The sequence below is a fragment of the Diadema antillarum genome, unplaced genomic scaffold (genome assembly GCF_040938485.1).
Source record: "Diadema antillarum isolate AM-2024a unplaced genomic scaffold, OU_Dant_1.0 scf00000128, whole genome shotgun sequence".
Classification (NCBI taxonomy): Eukaryota; Metazoa; Echinodermata; class Echinoidea; order Diadematoida; family Diadematidae; genus Diadema; species Diadema antillarum.
Window position 1 is genome coordinate 6,951,023 of NW_027271017.1, and position 19,506 is coordinate 6,970,528.

Genomic DNA, 19,506 nt, shown 5'->3' on the forward strand with positions numbered 1-19,506 from the left:
TCGCTTCAATTTTGGTGCTCCCCACCCCCCCCCCCCTTCATTTCATGAATAAATCCAAACGTAGTTGCTTTTACACTGTCATTGTTGTTGCTGTTGTTACTGTAACGTCGAGCTCATTTCCGTTGTGTTGTAAACATCAGCAATATTTTCCCACGGCCTCCTAGTCATTGGACTTTGATAACCTTTTATACGAGCATGCATGGGGTTGAAAATTCTTCCCTCGCAGATTCATAGGCTCAGTAGAGGAAGCCCGCAGACAGTGAGTTGAATAACTTTGCTACTCCGAGCTAGCATTAAAGGATTTGTAATTTCCGCCAGAGCGTGTGTGGGACGGAACATGAATGGGCGAGGGAGGGATTCCAGTGGATGCACACACACACATCGACACATATCACATCGTTAGAATACGAACGAAAGTCATGTGGACTATCAGTAAGTGTTATGACGTTTTGCTCTGCGCATGACATAAGTCTGTGACTATGGTTACCAGTGTGAAAGCGGCAATCGTCTGGTTATCTCCTTGATTACTCGTGGACTTAACTCTACAGGAGAACAGGAAATCGCGAGTTATCAGGTGCTTTAACACAAAAAACAATGCACTGTCGGCAATTCACTGCGTTTTGCAAACGACTACCTCTTTCTGGCCCTTACCTGAGAAAAATGTGAGTATTGGGCGTTATTATAGTGGTTTGGACATGTCTCCGTGGGTTCGCTTCGTGATTTTTATCCTGTTTTTCGTCTCTTCTCCACCTGGATGGAGGAGGGTAGCAGTTGCCATGGGAGACAATGGGCGGTCTGTCCCGTTCAGCGCTGAAGAGGCGCGCAAAATCGTGGATATCCATAACCAGAAACGGGGCAACGTGACACCGTCAGCTGCAAACATGGAGTTTATGGTAGGTCGAAACTTATTACAGAAATAACCTAATTGTTGTTATTTTCTCTGAAGCCCCTCCCCTTACCCCTCCATCTCTTATCCTAGCTCTGTTGTAGGTCACAGAACCCGAATAGATTCGACGTACGTATCGGTGGAAACTTTTGCCGTGCTAATTTCTGATCCATAATTATTCTTTTAAGAAAAGGTACCTTCCAGCCAGATTTCTTCTTTTTGAACGTCAAAATTTCACATCTCATCGGCCCTTTAGAAAATGTCCAGTTCATTGCAAGCCGCAGGTCAATGTTACTTCAGTTTTTAACCGCATCCAACTTGCTTCAAAAAAAAAGGAGGACAGTAATGTAGATGTCAAACTCGTTACATGTGTAATGGACTAACAGGTGCGGCGGGGGAGGGGTTGGGAGGGGAGGGACGGAAGTTCAAGGAAGACAAATTGACAAGATATGGCTAGTTGTTAAACGCAGCCATCAAAAATATTTACATTACTTACCATAACCTTGCATTGTATTTATGATTATACGCAAAATATACATCCATATTCTATCTTGCTGCCTCGTCATAGCTCACTTTCGCTTCGGTCAAAAGTCATTCATAACTTGACGCGTGGCACCCTGGGTTTCGTAACGCGTTATCGTGTGTAAGAATGTGCCATTTTATCGGCGTTTATTTTAGCCCTTTTCATAACGGAAGCTTCAGCCTTGATACTTAAGATATGGGCTCAACCGAATCTCCACTCCGCATTCAAATCTTTGAAGAGAATACTACGACAGTTCATGGTTTCTCTGCAGAGCTACGATATAACGAATGTTGTAACATTACCTTTAACATTTTGGGTCAGTAGCAAGGCAAAGGGATTAGAGTCTAGTGTTTCTAATTAGAAATTTTTAATGAAAAACACTAATCCCTTTGCCTTGTTACTGACCTGTAAATGTTAAAGGTAATATCATATGCCCAACTTTTGAAAAGAGTTACTGTAAGTCAATTGATCTTTGATTATGCCAGAAAAAAATGAAGTTTTCCTGAATTTTAGTTATTTAAAAAAAAAAATGATTTATCGTTGCTCTGCAGAGATGTCACAAACTGTTGCAGTCTTCTCTCGCAGCGATGGGGACACAGAAACTGTAAAAATCCAAAACTTCTGAACGAACTATCCGATTTTCCTCAAACTTCACTGATGTGTTCAATTAACCCGTTCGATACTAAATTCTGAACCCCTCATAGACTTAATACACAGGCGACCAGGTTCCTGTACTGAACGGGTTAACATTGCTGCAATCACTTAATCACTTAAATCGCGCTGAAAGCAGATGCAACTTCTATTACGGAGTACTTTATTAACTACATAGCATGAAGTCAAGTTTAATAAACTTTTTAGAACTCAGTACTAGGGAGACTTGAAGTAGGAGGTAGGGGCTATGTGTTCATAATATGATTCGGGACTGATCAAAATATCATCAGCATGTTTTCTTTTTTCAATTGCTTTCCGAAGGTCTGTAGGTTGCTTTGCTCTCTTTCACACAACCATGTTTGGCCATGCATGCTACGACGTTGTTTATCACGTTGCATATTTACACAACGTTACGACGCAGAATTGGACAAATGTGGTGATCGATAACCAAAATATTTGTACATCCTCTAAGTGGCTGAATCCGCGAAGCTTTTATGAACGTTTAGAAAGGGTAACGTCTCATAAAAATACACACTTGACCTCAACGATATGTCTTCCCTGTCATATAGTCTTGGGACGAAGACCTTGCTAGTGCAGCTCTGGCATGGGCTGCGCGCTGCACGTTGACGCATGGCATTCCAGAGAACTCCACGATATCGCGGTTCCTCGGCCAGAACATCTGGGCTGGTTACGTGCTGGCGGGGAACAGATCACCAGATCTTCTCAGTCCGTTCATGGCTTGGATTAACGAAGACCGGTTTTACGACTACGACACCAATTCATGCGCAGAAGGACAAATTTGTGGTCACTACACGCAGGTGCGTAACGAATGGATAAGTGACATACTTAAAGTACCTAGTGTACTACGCCATAGTATGTCATAGTTGGAAGTAAATTAAAGCAGCAACAGAATTCATAAAGAGTTCGAGTTGATCTTATCTTACAACGGTTCGCTCACTTCAGTCAATAGTCATCCTCTTGTGAGTCCGTGTATCAAAAAAAAATACAATCAAATAACAATATTACATATAAAGTAAAGCAAAAAAATAAAGTTACAAATTGAATCTGATGAAAATAAAAACAGAAGAAAAAATAAGCAAATATACGATCTTACATTTTATAGTAGTAAATTTCGACTATCTATTTTTATCTTTCAAAAAAGTTCACATTATCGAGTAGCGAATTTTATGGCGTACCATGACTTCGCTCACGTGTAAATTATTGTCGGAAAAATCAGCAGCAGCTCACGGTGTAATGAAAGCATAAAACACTAGTTTTGCTTTTTAACACTTGTCTTTTGTCTTTCAAATTTATATATTACTTAATATTCACGCAGATCGTGTGGGCCTCAACCAATAAGGTTGGTTGTGGCAGAGCTCGCTGTTCCGTTGGCGATAACACTTTCTTCGATCGCTGGATCGTCGTCTGCAACTATTTGCCCGGGTGAGTAGAATATGAATCCAAGCTAATAAACAGAAAGCTAATGAATTCAAACCCTGCAATACACAACGACAGAAGCGCTCATACACTGTACACAGGCACTATACAGATACACTCATGTCGTGCACACGGGGTCATCCCATGAGACCGACACCCATGAGTCACAATACATTCCACGAGTCATACAACCCACGAGTTCGAGACTAGGCAAATAAAGCCCACGGGTTTGACACTAGGTAAACACAGCCCACGTTGTGTCAGTCTCGTGGGCCTTGTTTGCTTAGTGTTGAACTCCTGGGCTGTATGACTCGTGGGCTGTATAACTCGTGGGCTGTATGACTCGCGGGTGTCGGTCTCGTGACGTGCACCCGCGCGCACACACATAACCGGGTACGCCTATTGCGTTCCCGGTTTCGAAGAGTTATTCAACAGATCAACGATTTCATTGACAAATCACTCAATTGATTACACTTTCGATTAGTCCCAAAAGGGAAGTGAAATTTTCCTGAATTACCTGCTACCATGCATATAATCACTGAGTATTATGCCCTGTAGTAGTGATCGTCATAATGATGATGATAATGATGATGATGATAATAATAGTAATACAAATGATGACATAATAATAATAATAAATATAATAATAATAATAATAATGATAATAATAATAATAATAATAATAATACGAACAGCAATAATGAATCATAATGATAATAATGATAATGATTATAATAATGATAAAATAGCCATGACAGGATGCAAATAACGACAATTATTGGGCTTCTTAAATATATCATGACTAGCCCTTTGAAGCTGAATCGGTGGTCAAGACCATAGACATAAGGACCTTGGTTCGATTCCCATGGTAACAGTGGTGGTGTTTTCAGGCAGGACACTTTTTCTTCATCGCTTAGTCCTTCGTAGGAACTGTCTTTCAACTCAAGTTGACCCCCAATAATGCCACTAGAAACCGGAACTCTGGTGTCGCAGTGCAAGGTTTACGCAAGAAGTAAATCGGGAGATATGATAAAAAAGGACATCGGCTCTTCATTACAATCAGGAAACAACTTGGTTAGTTCACAATGATGAAGGCTTGATAAAATGAGTGAGAAAAAAACTATTCTACAAGATATGGCTGAGTTGGGAATAGACTTTACAGGAAAAACAAATCTGCTATAAGATAGGTGAGCATTTTGAAAACATTCCTGGTCTTTCGTTGCATACACGTTTGTGCACATGATCGTGGAAAGAAAGTTAAGTTTTACACTATATTGACGTCTGAAAAAATGTCATCATACTTCAGTAAAGGAGTGTCAACATTCTTTGCGACGTAGCAATTTGTGTATAGTACGTGTTTGCAAATAAGCTAAACTTTTATTCTAGTTATACCAAGCAAATTATAGATCTAATCGCTAGTTACTCTTAAACGCAATCACTAGGTTTTTGCTCTCTCAATCTTTGGTAAAATTGCTGAAACATAGGACCACCGTGATGTATGGATATGGAGATCCATGGCATGGGTAAAGACTCTAGATTTTAAACCGGATGTCATCTGCTGAAGATCCGGTTGGCGCGTTCATTCTTCGACGAGGTGTTATGCCCCTGTCACATAGACATCCCGGATCACCCCGGACCACCCCGGATCTGATCCGGGGAGAGATCCGTGTTGACGCCGGGAGGCCAACACGGCAACTTTTGGAGGTCAAAAACATCCGGCGTCATCCGGGGATTGCCGTGTTGGCAGAGCAATCCGGGGTGGTCCGTGTGGCTGCCGTGTAGCTGCCGTGTTGATCCGTGTAGATGCCGTGTTTGTCCGTGTCGACGCCGCGCTCTTCCGGCCTTATCCGTGTAGCTGCCGTGTTGATACCGTGTGTACAGTCATACCAAAATCCCGGATCTCCCCGGATGTCCCCGGATGTCCCCGGATCACCGTGTAAATCCTTGAGCATCCGTGTTTATATGTGACTGGGGCATTACGTCCTCGGTGTCTACTTTGACCCAAGTGTATAAATGGACGCCTGGCATTGGTGGGGTCCATGATAATGGTAGAACCTTCTGTAAGAGCAGTGCCACGACTAGAATGGCCTTCCTGGGAATTGAGATTATATTGCATATTTTTTTATATGATTGCTATTATTATTATTATCATTATTATTATTATCATTATTATTATTATCATCATTATCATTATCATTGTTGGTGTTGTTGTTTTATATCATCATGTCTTTATCATTTTGATGATGATAATGATTATAGCTGCTATCATTATTATTTACATTTTTATCATGATTTATTATTGTCACTCTTACCGCTACTACTCATTATTAAATACCGCCTCATTCTCTTCAAGGATATCATTCTGCACTTCTCAGTCTTGGGAAAAAAGTATTTGACATAGACTATATATATATATATATATATTTGTCAAACGATTGTGTAAACCGTAGTAGATAATAACAGCGATGACAGATATTAGTACTCCTATCTTCACACGCAGAGGCAATATTCGGGGAATGTTGCCCTACGTCAGCGGGCCAAGCTGTACGCGGTGTGCCTCGGGGAACGGGGAATGCTTCGAGAATATGTGCCGTAAGTCGCTCGTTTTGTCATTAGAAGGATATTACTTGGTTTCAAGTATAAAAACCCTGCTGTTTAATAGTCCCTCTTTTTTTTCATTATCAGTGAAAATGTTGCACTGAAAAGCGTCACAGCTAGTGATAGGTGTCGTAGTCCTGGTTAGTTGTTTCCACGCTTGATTCAAAGGCAAAGTCCACCTTATTTCAGCGTTGACATTAACTCTCATAAACTGCATGTCTCCTGTAGTCAAAATGTTAACAGTCGATACATTACCCCCTGGGATTTTCGCTCTTTATCCAATAGTATCAATTGATTGTCCCGTGCATGTAGTACTAAACGGAACGAGACAAATAAGCAGAATGCGGAAGGCTTTCGGGTCTCGTCTGTCAATCAAAATAAAATATGAGGAGCGATCTATCCGTATCAGTCTGGGATCTGAAAAATGAACATCCCGTGGAGTTAATGCCCTCCTTTTAAAGGACGCCCTCTTTTTCATATAAGTGTCATCCCACCCTTTTTTTTTAGGGGGGGGGGGACGTGGGGAAATCTTGGGAAAGAATTACAACACATGCGCTAAATACATGAAAAGTTTTGAAATATGGCCAAGAACAATTTTATTTACCAATAAAAAAACAACAACATGAATTTACCTTCAGACGACGAAACAACCTCCGAAGAAGTGGAACGTAACTTCACCCTTTTTTTCTTTTCTTTTTTTCAAATGTCAAGGGCCCACAGCCCTTTATACATGTGTAATACCAAATTTTCTTCAGAAGGATTTATGTAGACGGTATTTACTTGTTTTGAGAGTTTTTGTTGTTTAACCATGTAAATTTAGCAATTTTCCTAAAAGACAGCTAGAGAGCCAATCTGAAATTTATGGGGAAATGGAAGGAAATCCTAATAACAGTTTCACGTCGCGTTGCCAAACTTGACTTAAATTTGATCGAGAAATTGGCACATGCATTGCCATTACCAGTTGACATTTCTACAGTAAGATTCGTTGGAAATCGGAAATGATAATATGGTTACAGAGTGTCACCGGCAGGGGTGGGTGAGGTAGGATATATACCGTTGAGACGAGACTGAATAGTGTTTGTAATATGGAAACTCAAGTTTGAGTGATGGTACTTCTTTCATGATTCAAGGAATCCGATGTGTACAGTTCTATGATAATGTCTATTCGTCCCTGATTGTTTTCATCTTTAGATAATACATAAACATCTTCTGTACAATAATTGAGATCATTTACCATATAAATATGGCATCATGGTGATGATGATGGTGATGATGATTGTGTATCAGCATTTGGATCATTAATATCCTTTCCTAGAATTTTGATTATCATTATGATTATGACTATCAAGGATATACGTGATACTTGTGTTGAGTCACCCTTCATTACCCTGGATCTCACAGCTACAGTTTTTATATCCCCATTCCTTGTCATTCGAAGGGGGGGGGGGGGGGGATTGAAATACATGTATTTTCTCCCACTTTATTCCCACTTTATTTCCTATGTTATAAGCTGAGGCAACATTTGAACTATCATTTCCAACTTGGCCGTTGAAAACTTTCAAAAGTTTCAAATTCTTTTAGCAACTCCAAATCATAGTGCTGTGTATCTTTTTTTTTTTTTGGCAAGAATATTACTGCAATGCTAGATTATTTTCATTAATCTAGGAAATATGTAAACAACCAGAGTTCATTATTTCAACTCAATTTCAAATGTGAAAAAGTGATAACGTTACATTCCTTTACATTTTCAGGACCGTGCGCCGACCATTCAGGACCATGTGGTGAGTGAAAACATGGGCCTACAACATTGTAGGTCCACGGTGAAAATAACTTATCATCCCATCTTTCTGATTTCATCTCAGACTATAGTACTGTATATAGTTGTAGTCACAGAGTTAGCATGAAGTGGTGATTGCAGTGCTGAGCAAAATATTTTACTCTACTCCGGGGGTTGTGGTAGTATAACCATTGGTGATTCATTGGGCTTCTATAATTATCTTGTCAGATGGAAAATGAAAGCAAAGAAACAAATAAACAGACAGCGGCATGCAGCAGAAGCAGTAGTAGTAGTAGCAGTCAGTGGTAGTAGTAGCAGCAGCAGCTCCCTAGTAGAAGTAGCAGTAGTAGTAGTAGTAGTAGTAGTAGTAGTAGTTGTTGTAGTAGTAGAAGTAGTAGTAGTATAGTAGTGGTAGTAGTAGTAGTAGTAGTAGTAGTAGTAGTAGTAGTAGTAGTAGTAGTAGTTGTAGTAGTAGTTGTAGTAGTAGTATAGTAGTGGTAGTAGTAGTAGTACAGTAATTGCAGTATAGTTGTATAGCAGAAGGAGGAGTCTGGGTGGTAGTTAAACTTCCATTTTCAATGGTATATACCAGCACTGTTAGTTTGTTTGTTTGTTTGTTTGCTTGCTTCTGCTGCTGCTGCTGCTACCACTGTGCGCTTAGAAACACCAGTATAAAGCGCCTTATAAATGCAATCATTTGCATTATTATTATTATTGTTTTTTTTTTACTTAATCACTCGTATTTGTTAGAATATAAGTAATGGCATAAGTCTGACTTAAAACTATGTATGCAAGCATTTAATTTGTTGATTGAAATTCGTTTCTTCGTCATGAACTCAATCAATTTATACCCACAAGATCATTTGTAACTTCCATACTTCTGTTCTGTGGAAGGAAAATAGATTAATATAAATTTGATTGAAATGAAATGATAGGCGGTTGTGGGTTCATCTGACAGCGGTTATGTGATTAAACCCTTATGTCTGCACCATATCAAGATTTTATAAAAGATGATGCTAAATTCAATCTACTCTTCGTATCTCGTTAATGTTTCAAGCGATGTTTGTTTGTTTTTTTTTTTGCAATATAGAGGAAGAGTGAGTGAAATGAAATTAGTAATCTAAGCCTAATTCATAATGATATTAATACCACGCCATCATACGTCGAAGCTGCTTTTCAGGCTTGAAAACGTATTATACAACTATGCCCCACACGTTATATAAATGGTTTGGCTGAAGAACTTCCAGAAGCCAGCGAAGTGTGGAACTACATCATTGTAATACACCGTCTTCACCCATGCCATTCAACGTGTAATCAAAAGCATGTCCTATAGTTCGAAGCGATATAGTGAAAACAGCTTAGGTTTTGGGCAATGACAAAATAAATTTGTATTCTAGGGTTAACAGGATGCTGGTAAGCTTTCCCACATATGAATTTTATGCCTAACATTTTGTGACGGTTATCTGCTAAAAAGCAACCGCTGACTGTTGTTATAATAAAGAAGAAAGAGAGAGAGAAAAAAAAGGGGGAGGGGGTCAGGGGTAGGAAAAAACAACCCACACGTCAGGATGTATTGAAAGATGTTCCCGTTTTAGCTGGCGATCGTTTCACCAGGGCAAAACGCAAGGGGAGGCCAGCGAGCAAATCCCGTTTTCATTTCCCATTTTTTTTTTCTTTCTCACACACACCAGAATGTAGGTTGACATGTCAGAACTGTGGCACGTTGGATGCTCGGACCTGCACCTGCTCCTGCGCGAAGGGTTGGCATGGCAACGAATGTGAAAGTGAGTGGTGGCATGTCTTCAGTACAGAGAGAGAAAACACAGAAAACAGACCGAGTGCAGCGGCAGTGTGAATCGGAAAAACTTGTGAAATAGTTTGTCGTGCGTTGAGTTGATTTTCGATCCCTCGATCTGTCATCGTGGGCTAACCTTGAGTGACCTTGACTTTCGATTCGCACGATCTATTGTACAGGATCCCCGACTCCCCACCCCATCCCCCTTAACCCACTTCTCTCGTTCCCCAACCCTTCTCTCCGTGACAGCGTCCCGTTGTTAAATATTATATGGAAGAGCTCGCCATTCATTACTGGTACGATATAACAGGTGTGATGATTGCTCTATGCACACGATCAACACATAGAATACAATTCTTTTTCAATGATATTATTTATTTAAATTCCATAGCTTCCGAAGACAGTAATTTGATCTGGTTTGACTGTACAAAGTAACAAAATTGAATAATTTGGTCAACAATAAAGACATTCTCTGTTCTATATTTAATTATTCTAATATTTTCATGGAGAAGAAGAAATTTATGTGAAACTAATACTGTAATTGTAACACATATAATACACACTTCCACACACACCATAATCACACACAAACACACATACACACACACACACCACACGCAGTAATTCAGTTCCTGTACTACTACTAACTTGTTTGTCTGTCAGCGTGATCTCTCCTCTCCCTCTCTACCCCCCCCCCCTCTTTTTCTCTATCCATCTCTCTCCTCTAACAACTACGGCTTACGGTAGAATACCATCTATCATTCGCGGATTATTCTATTCCTGTCACTCAAGTAGACCCTAGTATCCTTTCTTTTGTAGATGAAAATATAACTGACAGTTACCCGTAAGTATTTACAGAATGATGTTCATCAAAAGCTTTTTTTTTAATGGTACCAAAGCTTTTGACGGACATCATTGCTGCCAAAGCAAACAAACCAAAATAAGAAAAACAAAATTAAACTAAAACCTTCCAACGAAAAGAGAAAAGATACAAAACATGTTTTTCTTCTTGACTTCGTATTATGTATAATAGCTTCTGGAACTTTATTAAGGCGAGTCGGAATGCTCATTGTCACACTATAAAGGCGGTCGCACTGCAAGTATAGCCTCGCGTTCTGTTTTCATAATACAGTAAGCTAATGGAAAGCCCTTGACTTTGCAACTGAAAATCATCATTTGGATTAGCTTTTGTTCCCATGACTGTTGTAGCTGAAAGTATTTTTTTTCTGTTTTTATAGCTTGTAGAGAACAAACCACATCCGTGCTTTAATGAGCTCGTCGACGTCGTTCAAGTATGAGGCCGTGAGCGACTGCGACTCCCACACAAGGACGGGATCGCGCAGAGCAAGGCATGCAGACCACACACACACACACACACACACACACACACACACACACACACACACACACACACACACACACACACACACACACACACACACACACACACACACACACACATTCTCTCTCTCAAACAACAACAACAACAACAACAACAACAATAAAACAAATATCAACAAACGTGCCTGCGTCATGTGAAACCCTTCCCTATCAACAGCTTCCGCCATCACCAAAATCACAAACGACGAAAAACAAAGTAGGGCCTACTTCTCAATTGGTCAGCTACAGATATGAAAACAATAATAATCGATATAAGAATATGGCTGTGTGAAACACATAACATGAAGCCGTTCCACTACGTTTCAGTAATTCAAAGAAGGATTATGATTTTGAATGCATAGCAACAACAAAAAAGGCTAGCCAGCCAAATTTAGGTTGGCTAAACCTCTAGATTTCTTTTTGGTAGTGGTTTATCTTTCCCCAACCTATGCAAATTTTCTGTATCAGTTTGCCAATGCATGTTTTTGAAAAAAGAATCGAATGCATTGGAGATATGTATAGGCCTATAGACAATCTAGTTCCATCACGTCTAGTTTAAAGGGATGATACAGTATTGGTGGAGATGAGAATTGGGCTTTTAACTTTTTGCCAGATACCAAGAAAACAATTATGATATAGTACAGAGCATACCATTTTAATAGGAATTCAAAGTGTATTTGATGAAAATCGGATTTGGAATGACTGAAACATCCAAAAATAAAGTAACACAAAGCGATCGTAACGGGGTCCCACACTTTACTAGAATCGCTCTTTTTTGGATATCTCAGCCATTTCAAAACCAATTTTCATCAAATAAATGTTGAATCCTCCTTAAAATTACATGCTCTTTCACATTTCATAAGAGATTTCTCCTTATCTCACTTATTAATGTTATAAACCTGAATCCCCACCTCAACCAGTACTGTACAGTCCCTTTAAACTTAGACAAGAATCTCGTGTGCTGCGCTGTTGCGGCGCTGATGTCTCATAATGTTCCTTGATACTCCTTGTCGTCAACGCGGGGAGGCAAAGAAGGCAAGCTTTCTCAAAAGGTCCAACAAATCTCTAATAGAAAAAGAGGAGAGAAATCAAAATAGAACGAGACGATGTATACCCACAGCGTGTGTCAAAGATGATCAATTCAATTCGATTCAGTTTTCATTTTTCACTCATTGGGTGGAACACCCTCGTCAGCCAAAGGCTGGTTTTCGGATGGGTCCACACTGAAAGGTTAGAAATACAGAACACCACAATTACAAATATAATACCGGTATTGGAAAAGTGAAATACATGCATATGAACTAATTTTTAGATACGAAAGGAAAAGATTACAAACACGGTTTTGTCAAACAAACAAACAAACAAACAAACAAACAAACAAACAAACAATCAAATACTGCAAAGCGGGAGAAACATGGGCATGTAAGAGTAAGAGAATATCATTGGTATTACTGAAACTTAGCTGCATGTGCACTGATGAATGCGTCAAGGGTTGATACTCTATCGCATTGCGCATCACATTCAAACTTATTTCATCAAATCATCTTAAAAAAAAACCCCTGCATCTATTAATATAGAGAAATATTAGACGGAATATGCCTAGGTTATTATTCAAAGGAGAAGCACGTTTTTATACAGAACATCTCCTACTATGATATGTTTTCTATCTGCTTCCAATTTTCCCATCAAAATTTCAAGCTTTTCTTACACTGATATGGCCCTCTAAAAGGGAGAGAAAAACTGTTTCCTTGTGCCTGTGTGACATGGTCACGAGTTTTTTGAACTACTAAGTGATTTACGATGAACTTCGAAAAACCAGTATATTATCTGTGTCAGACTAAGGACCGCTGCGAAGGAAACAGTGTAAACGAGGTACCTGCCTGACTCATTATCATCGGAAACACTGCATGGTTGGTCCTATTCCAGATCTATGGGCATTTCCGAGTTTAATAAGGGACGAAGTATGGCAAATCAGCTAAATTTTGGGAATTACGGGCTCTGAGGTGTAGTGGTTAAGACTCCGGACTCTTGTACTTGAGACCCAGAGTTCGAGTCCCTCTCTATAGGTGCTTTCAACCTTGAACAACCCACAATGTTTCATTTGACCCAGTTGCTCTGATATGGGTAATTGACTTATATGCATGAGAAGTTTTGTTAGCAGGATCTTCTGGAAAAGCAGTGCTAACGCTAAAAAGGCTGCCCTCGGTTTTGCTATGAACTCTATCCGAGTTATGATTGAGATAAAAAGGACTTTAACCGACCAAGAGCAGAAAATGTCACTCAAGATAATTCATGCTATTTTGTGTTCATGTCTTGACTCCTGCTGCAGAGCCGTGCGTGGACACTCACGAATACTGCTGGAAAAGCCCCGGCTGGCCTGGTCCGTTCGTGTGCCCCATCTATAGCTACATTCCCCGTTACTGTCCGCTCATGTGTGGAGTTTGTGGTACGTCAAAATCATTCATTGTGTCTACTTCAAATCTTTTCTATTTATTTATTTTCTTTTTCTTTTTCTTTCTTTTTTTTGGGGGGGGGGGGGTGCAAGTGATTGTGACGTTACTCACGGTCACACCTTGGTACATCGTGGACATTGATCACAGGTATCGACATTATTAGAAACAACAAAGCGCAGGGCCACTACCACAAGGGACACCTTGCTATTCAGCATTGCTTTTATTTCAACCCCTCATTACCTTCTCTGTGTCACTTAGTCATGTCATTTTCTGTCAAGACTAACTAGTTGAGAGCATTCGACAGGAAATTTGTAAAATCATACTGTGACATTAATGGGATTACCCAAACGACATTAGAATATAATGAGACATTCAAACCTCTTATCTTTTCTGTTCTGTATTAAATTAGAGGCCGAGGATCCGGATTTTACGTGCGAATCCCCAACAACAGGTGAGTATGTTTGAAGTTACGACTCTTTAAAAGTCGATTACATCATAATCTAGTGGGAAAAAAATATCGAAAACGGGTAGAGCAACGTACGTAGGCCTACTTGTACATTATCATACCTGTTATAGTTTCTGTAACATAGTCAGTTTGTCCGAAATTGATGCAAAATGTCAACACGCTTCTCAATCGATATATGCACGAAAAATGTCGAGCTATAAACATATTGCAATTTTCCTGGACTCCATGCAGCTAAAACTTTCCATTGAAAGCAGGGCAAATATCTTTCAATCTCGTAAGGTCTGGGTTGCCGTTGTGACTAATTTATACAACGCTATATTGCTATGATTTGAACCATGGAGCTGCAATAATGTAACTTTATGTAGTTCCATGTTTGAACAATAAAATCATTTATGTGGGTGTGAAGGAAGGAGGGGATAGGTGGAATTGATACTAGGCTTTCCTTTCACAACAAGTTTAAGTAGCATCGCCAATAAAATGTCCGAGCACCTTGAATCACCATTAACGAAGACATTCAAATGTCGGATCTACAATATCATTTTAACGCCGGTAATGTCCAATAAGAGAATTGGTAAATTCAGTAATCATACTAACAGAAACACATTGCACGCTGTAATGACAGATTAGGCATGCACGATCACTCCGAGTTTGCCATAAGAAGAATTTGACTTTATCTCAAAACTATGTTGTGTAGGAGGTCTACTCGTCTGCTTCTAATAACATGGGAGGTCCCGTGATTTTCTATCACTGTGATATTTCAACAGATTTTACTGGATTGACAGATGTCATTACGATGACAGAAGCTACAGTTAGCGCTACATCTTCAGACATTGCCATGGCAACGACCACTGGAATAGATGCAACTTTATCGCCCACGACAAGAGCAGGAAGCGCTCTGGGAGAATCTCCAGAAACTTTAACCACACATGATGGAGCACGTGGTGCTTCGAGCGGATATTCGAATCAAGAAGAGACAAGTGAAGACAGTGAATATACCCCGGGAAACATTCCCCACCCATCATCGCTGGAGGGCGCTCGAGGACAAATGCTGAACTCCACTGCCAAAGACGGTGCTCCCGAGAAACTCGATGAAGAACCTCGAGGCCTCATCAAGGATGCTACAGATAATGGGATTCGACCTGAGTTTGGAACATCGGCACTCCCAAGAGGGGATGATGGTCCCGCATCCAGTGATACGACAGTCGATGGTTCGCCTACCTCAAAAACCGTTCAGTGGATGTCATCCAAGGTTTCAACAGTGTCCCCAGATGCAACGACCTCGAGTAACACTTTATTGCCACATTCTCACACGAACTCCATAACTACCGCGCGTGGCAGCTCAACAAATAGTAAAAACATGGGTACGCATTTTGAAAATCGAGTCAGACCTACAATCATTCCAGAAGTTGAAACAGGTACACGAGATAGACCTGACACACATGATATAGAGATATCTACATCCACACAAACCCCGGAAAATGACAGTGAAACGACCCTTGAAAATGATGTCTCTACGACCCAACATACTCCTTCCGACGTTGAGTCAAGTTCTGTGTCCATGTCATCCCACTCTATTACGTCATCGGGTTCAGATCCGCAATCGACATTTTTAAAGGAGACAACGGACATTATCACAACACATTCTACTCCGCAGGGGGTCAGTTCATTTGAACACCCAATCGAAGGAACAACGCAGTACTCTAAAGATCAAGACAACGTTGAATATGTAATGAGCACCATTGTGACGCCATTAGCTGTTGCCCGGATGCCAGTCACGAGTAACTACAACGCACGACCGAACTCGGGCGCCAAAACCTATCTGACTCTACCATGGGAAAATGGGGTTAATCAGAATGCCCTTCCCAGAGAGCTTTGCGTTGATCATTTCACGGCGATGGAATCGGTGGGACAGACTCTCTTTCTCTTCCGGGTGAGGCGGTTATATGTTTACACTTTCGATACTGTGATTCTCACGATCTCAAGATTCTCCTGATTTTTAGGGTTTAGGACTTTTTCTCCGGTCTAAAATGGCAAGCTGCCATTCAACATCATCAAACATTTTGTAGACTTATGTTTTCCTGTAGTATAGCAAAGTTAAAACATGCTTTAAGAGTCAATATACGATGAAATCTTTTGATCCCCTCACATAAACTATGTGAACAGACATACGGGGAATCCACGGAGGGGAAAAAGTAAACAGATTTTTTGTATTTTTAAAGGTACAGGGATGTAGGCTTATATATTTGTGTCCTCTTTAAGATATACAAAGCTGAAAGAATTGCTCTTTTTTCGACAAGACTGCTCATGAATGTAATGTACTTGAAAATGATTTCAATTGATTTTGCGCCATATAAATGCAATTTGTTTAAACTGAACTTATAATTTATGTGTTATTTTACATTATCATGGATGGATGTTGTAAACACAACACTGTATGATTTGTGTGGAAACTTAAAGGACAAGTTCACCTTCATAAACATAAGGATTGAGAGAATGTAGCAATATTAGTAGAACACATCATTGAAAGTTTGAGGAAAATCAGACAATCCGTTCAAAAGTTATGAATTTTTGAAGTTTTTGTGCAGTAACCGCTGGATGAGAAGACTACTCCAGTGTATGAATAACTTAGATGTCACATGCGTACAACAATATAAGGAAAATATAAAGAGAATTTCACAAAATGCCATCTTTTGAAAAAAGTACACATTCCCCTGACTCGTTACCGACAAATGTTATGGGTAATATTATTCCCCCTGCATTTAGAAAGAGGCAAGTCAAGAGCTCTCAGTTTATTATGCGAAAAAAGTGAAAATATGTTGAATTTTCTTTTACATTTTCTTTATACTGTTGTACGCATATGACTCACAAGCTGTAGTAGTCTCCTCATCCAGCGGTTCCAACACAAAAATTTTAAAAATTCATAACTTTTGCATCGATTGTCCAATTTTCCTCAAACTTTCACTGATGTGTTCTACTAATATTGTTGCATTCTCTCAATCCTTATGTTTATGAAGGTGAACTTGTCCTTTAATAAATGAGATGAAATGAAATGAAAATGGCTAACTGGGTATATTATACTAAAGGGCCTACAGCAGTAAGATATTATCTGCAAATCAAATCAAATGGCGAAGTGCAGTTTCAATTAAGGTTCGGAAGCTCACGTACTGTCTCAATAACAGAACGATGCCAATGCGTCATTTCTGTTTTCATTGCAGGGCCAGTATCTCTGGCGGGTGAACATTTCTGACCGGCAGAGGGCGGTGTCAACCCAGCGGGAAACTCTCAGGTCGTACTTCGGCGTGGCGTTGGAAGGTCAGAAGGTGACAGCGGCATTTTATCGCAGCGCCCTCGACGAATGGGTCCTGTTCACCTGTAAGAAGGAAAAAGATTAAAAGTACCTATAAAGAACTTACGACATGCAGTAGCATGAAATACTGTTGAACACATCTTATTACGTTGACCATTAAGTGACTTTTGAACAGTCAAATCGTAAACAACTATTTGATTTTGTGAGCTTTTAATAAGTTTTTAGTAAGATTTTAAGTAATCAGAGTCGTACTCCGTCGATGATGACAAATCCTGTATTTATTGAGAGGAATAAGGGTGCATAAAGTCATCCGGTCATACGCTGTGTTATCTGAAATTTAGGTCCTAGAGGTTCCAAAATCAACCGAGTCGTAATTCTTCGCATCAATTATTATTATCGATGAAATTGAAATGAAAAAATGAAAAGAAAAATTCTTAATAATGCATTCATACCGCAATTGGGAAAAACGTTATGTGAACAACAACGACAACAACAACTACTACACTACTACTACTACTACTACTACAAATTGTCTCACATAGTATACATTTACAAATTACAATGATTTTGAGTAATATGCTGTAGCCGCCACAGCCGCTAAGCGTGTGTTGTTTACGAAATGTAATGTGTCCCCAGATCTCGACATGCACGTCATCACGAATATTGCGAACGGTTCAGACGACGGAACTCATCGTCAGCGCGTTACGGAGATGGGAATTCCTCTTTTCGTAACTATCGATGCTGCCCTCTACGACGCCGAGCTCGACAAATCGTACCTCTTCACCGGTCGTTGGGTGTGGCGCTATGACAACAGGCGAGGCGTGATGGATGCTGGGTATCCAAGGAGGAGCCATCGGGAGTTCTCTGGTTTGACAAGGCGTCGCCCCACATCAGCATTCTCCTACCTAGGTCTGCACGGAATTATCATTTCTTACAATCCTCCTCATCTTTTCCTTTCAAATTGTCATTTGCGATGGACTAATGTCATCTTTCAAAGAAAAAAAAACCGTGAATTGAACAGACAGTGACCTTTATGAACGCACATTCCACAAGGGTGAACTAAATTTCATGAATAGCAAGATAGGACACAATAGTGTACTTAAAGGCGAATTTGATATGCTCATTTCGTTCATTTCTTTTCATTTAGTCAATTTCCAACAATGCAAAACATTTTCATACACAAAATAACACAATATTAATACAATGTAGTAACAAACAAATAAACGTGAAGTTAACAATACTACGCATCACAAAAGCAGATGAAATTGAATTGAAATGAAAGTTGTAGGAAATGGAGGAGACATCCTGCTCATCCTGAATATTTTTTGTTTTGTTTTTTAATAAAGAGGAGAATGAAACTGGTGCATGTGGGAAGAGTCCTTTCTTTCCGTCATGTTTAGTTATTCTATGGATAGTACAACTATCATATTATTTCACTCAATTGTATTTTCCAAAAATTGCGAGGAGCCAGTATTACATACAAATACAAATGAATCCTCATTTTGTCACACGCATAAACAGTTACGATTTACCTGATTTCTCAAGAAAAAATTGTATCATACGACAGACGGATATGTCGACAAGAACGTTACGTCTTTGATATCACATGACCATTTTCCGTTTATGCAGGCGACCATTTCCTTCTTTACGGACTGACGTACGTGCAGCTGGACTTACAAAGGAGGACAGCCTTGAAAGTAGGCCACGCCCATCAGAGATCCCCTCTATGTCACAGGGAACGCCTGGGTGTGTGGTCGTAGCAGAGATGAACATACTTCGCTTACCTTCATGGGTAGTCGGCCATCGACGAGGGGAAATTATTTTGAGACAGAAGCTACAAAATACCAGCGGATGTTGGGACAAGTTTTGGTGGAAATGCACCGGCTTGGGCATTATGAAAGTCATCTATGCAAGTCATTTGGATCACTGCAGCTCTGTCCTATCTTTTCGTAGGAAACTGGATTGGGTGCATAAAGTCGCTTGGCGTGAGAGTTTTATCTTGGTTTTATGTCACTTCGTACTCGAGACGTCACTGATTTAGTTCAATTCAATTCAGTTCAATTCATATCAAAATTAATTTCCAATATCACATTTATGTTTTCGATCCCATAAAAATCACAAACAAAAAAAGTAATTCAACAATATGAAAATATGCACATATGAGACTATATTTTCAAAATCATTGTGTTATTGGAAAAAGAGACCAATGTAAAAGACAAGCTTGTAGAGATGC

The 19,506-nt window shown here is 39.7% G+C and overlaps 1 protein-coding gene across 1 annotated transcript in view; it reads left to right on the forward strand.

Moving 5' to 3' along the window:
- Window positions 1–695: 695 nt before the first annotated feature.
- LOC139720525 (uncharacterized) overlaps window positions 696–19,506 on the forward strand; it is a 31,706-nt gene continuing 12,895 nt past the window's right edge. Inside the window, exons 1-12 of the mRNA XM_071631878.1 lie at window positions 696–893; window positions 2,630–2,878; window positions 3,397–3,503; window positions 5,998–6,089; window positions 7,847–7,876; window positions 9,564–9,656; window positions 13,377–13,493; window positions 13,910–13,951; window positions 14,731–15,896; window positions 17,182–17,338; window positions 17,910–18,182; window positions 18,903–18,970. Coding sequence (XP_071487979.1) covers window positions 696–893; window positions 2,630–2,878; window positions 3,397–3,503; window positions 5,998–6,089; window positions 7,847–7,876; window positions 9,564–9,656; window positions 13,377–13,493; window positions 13,910–13,951; window positions 14,731–15,896; window positions 17,182–17,338; window positions 17,910–18,182; window positions 18,903–18,970 — 2,592 coding nt within the window. The remainder of the gene's footprint in view (window positions 894–2,629; window positions 2,879–3,396; window positions 3,504–5,997; window positions 6,090–7,846; window positions 7,877–9,563; window positions 9,657–13,376; window positions 13,494–13,909; window positions 13,952–14,730; window positions 15,897–17,181; window positions 17,339–17,909; window positions 18,183–18,902; window positions 18,971–19,506) is intronic.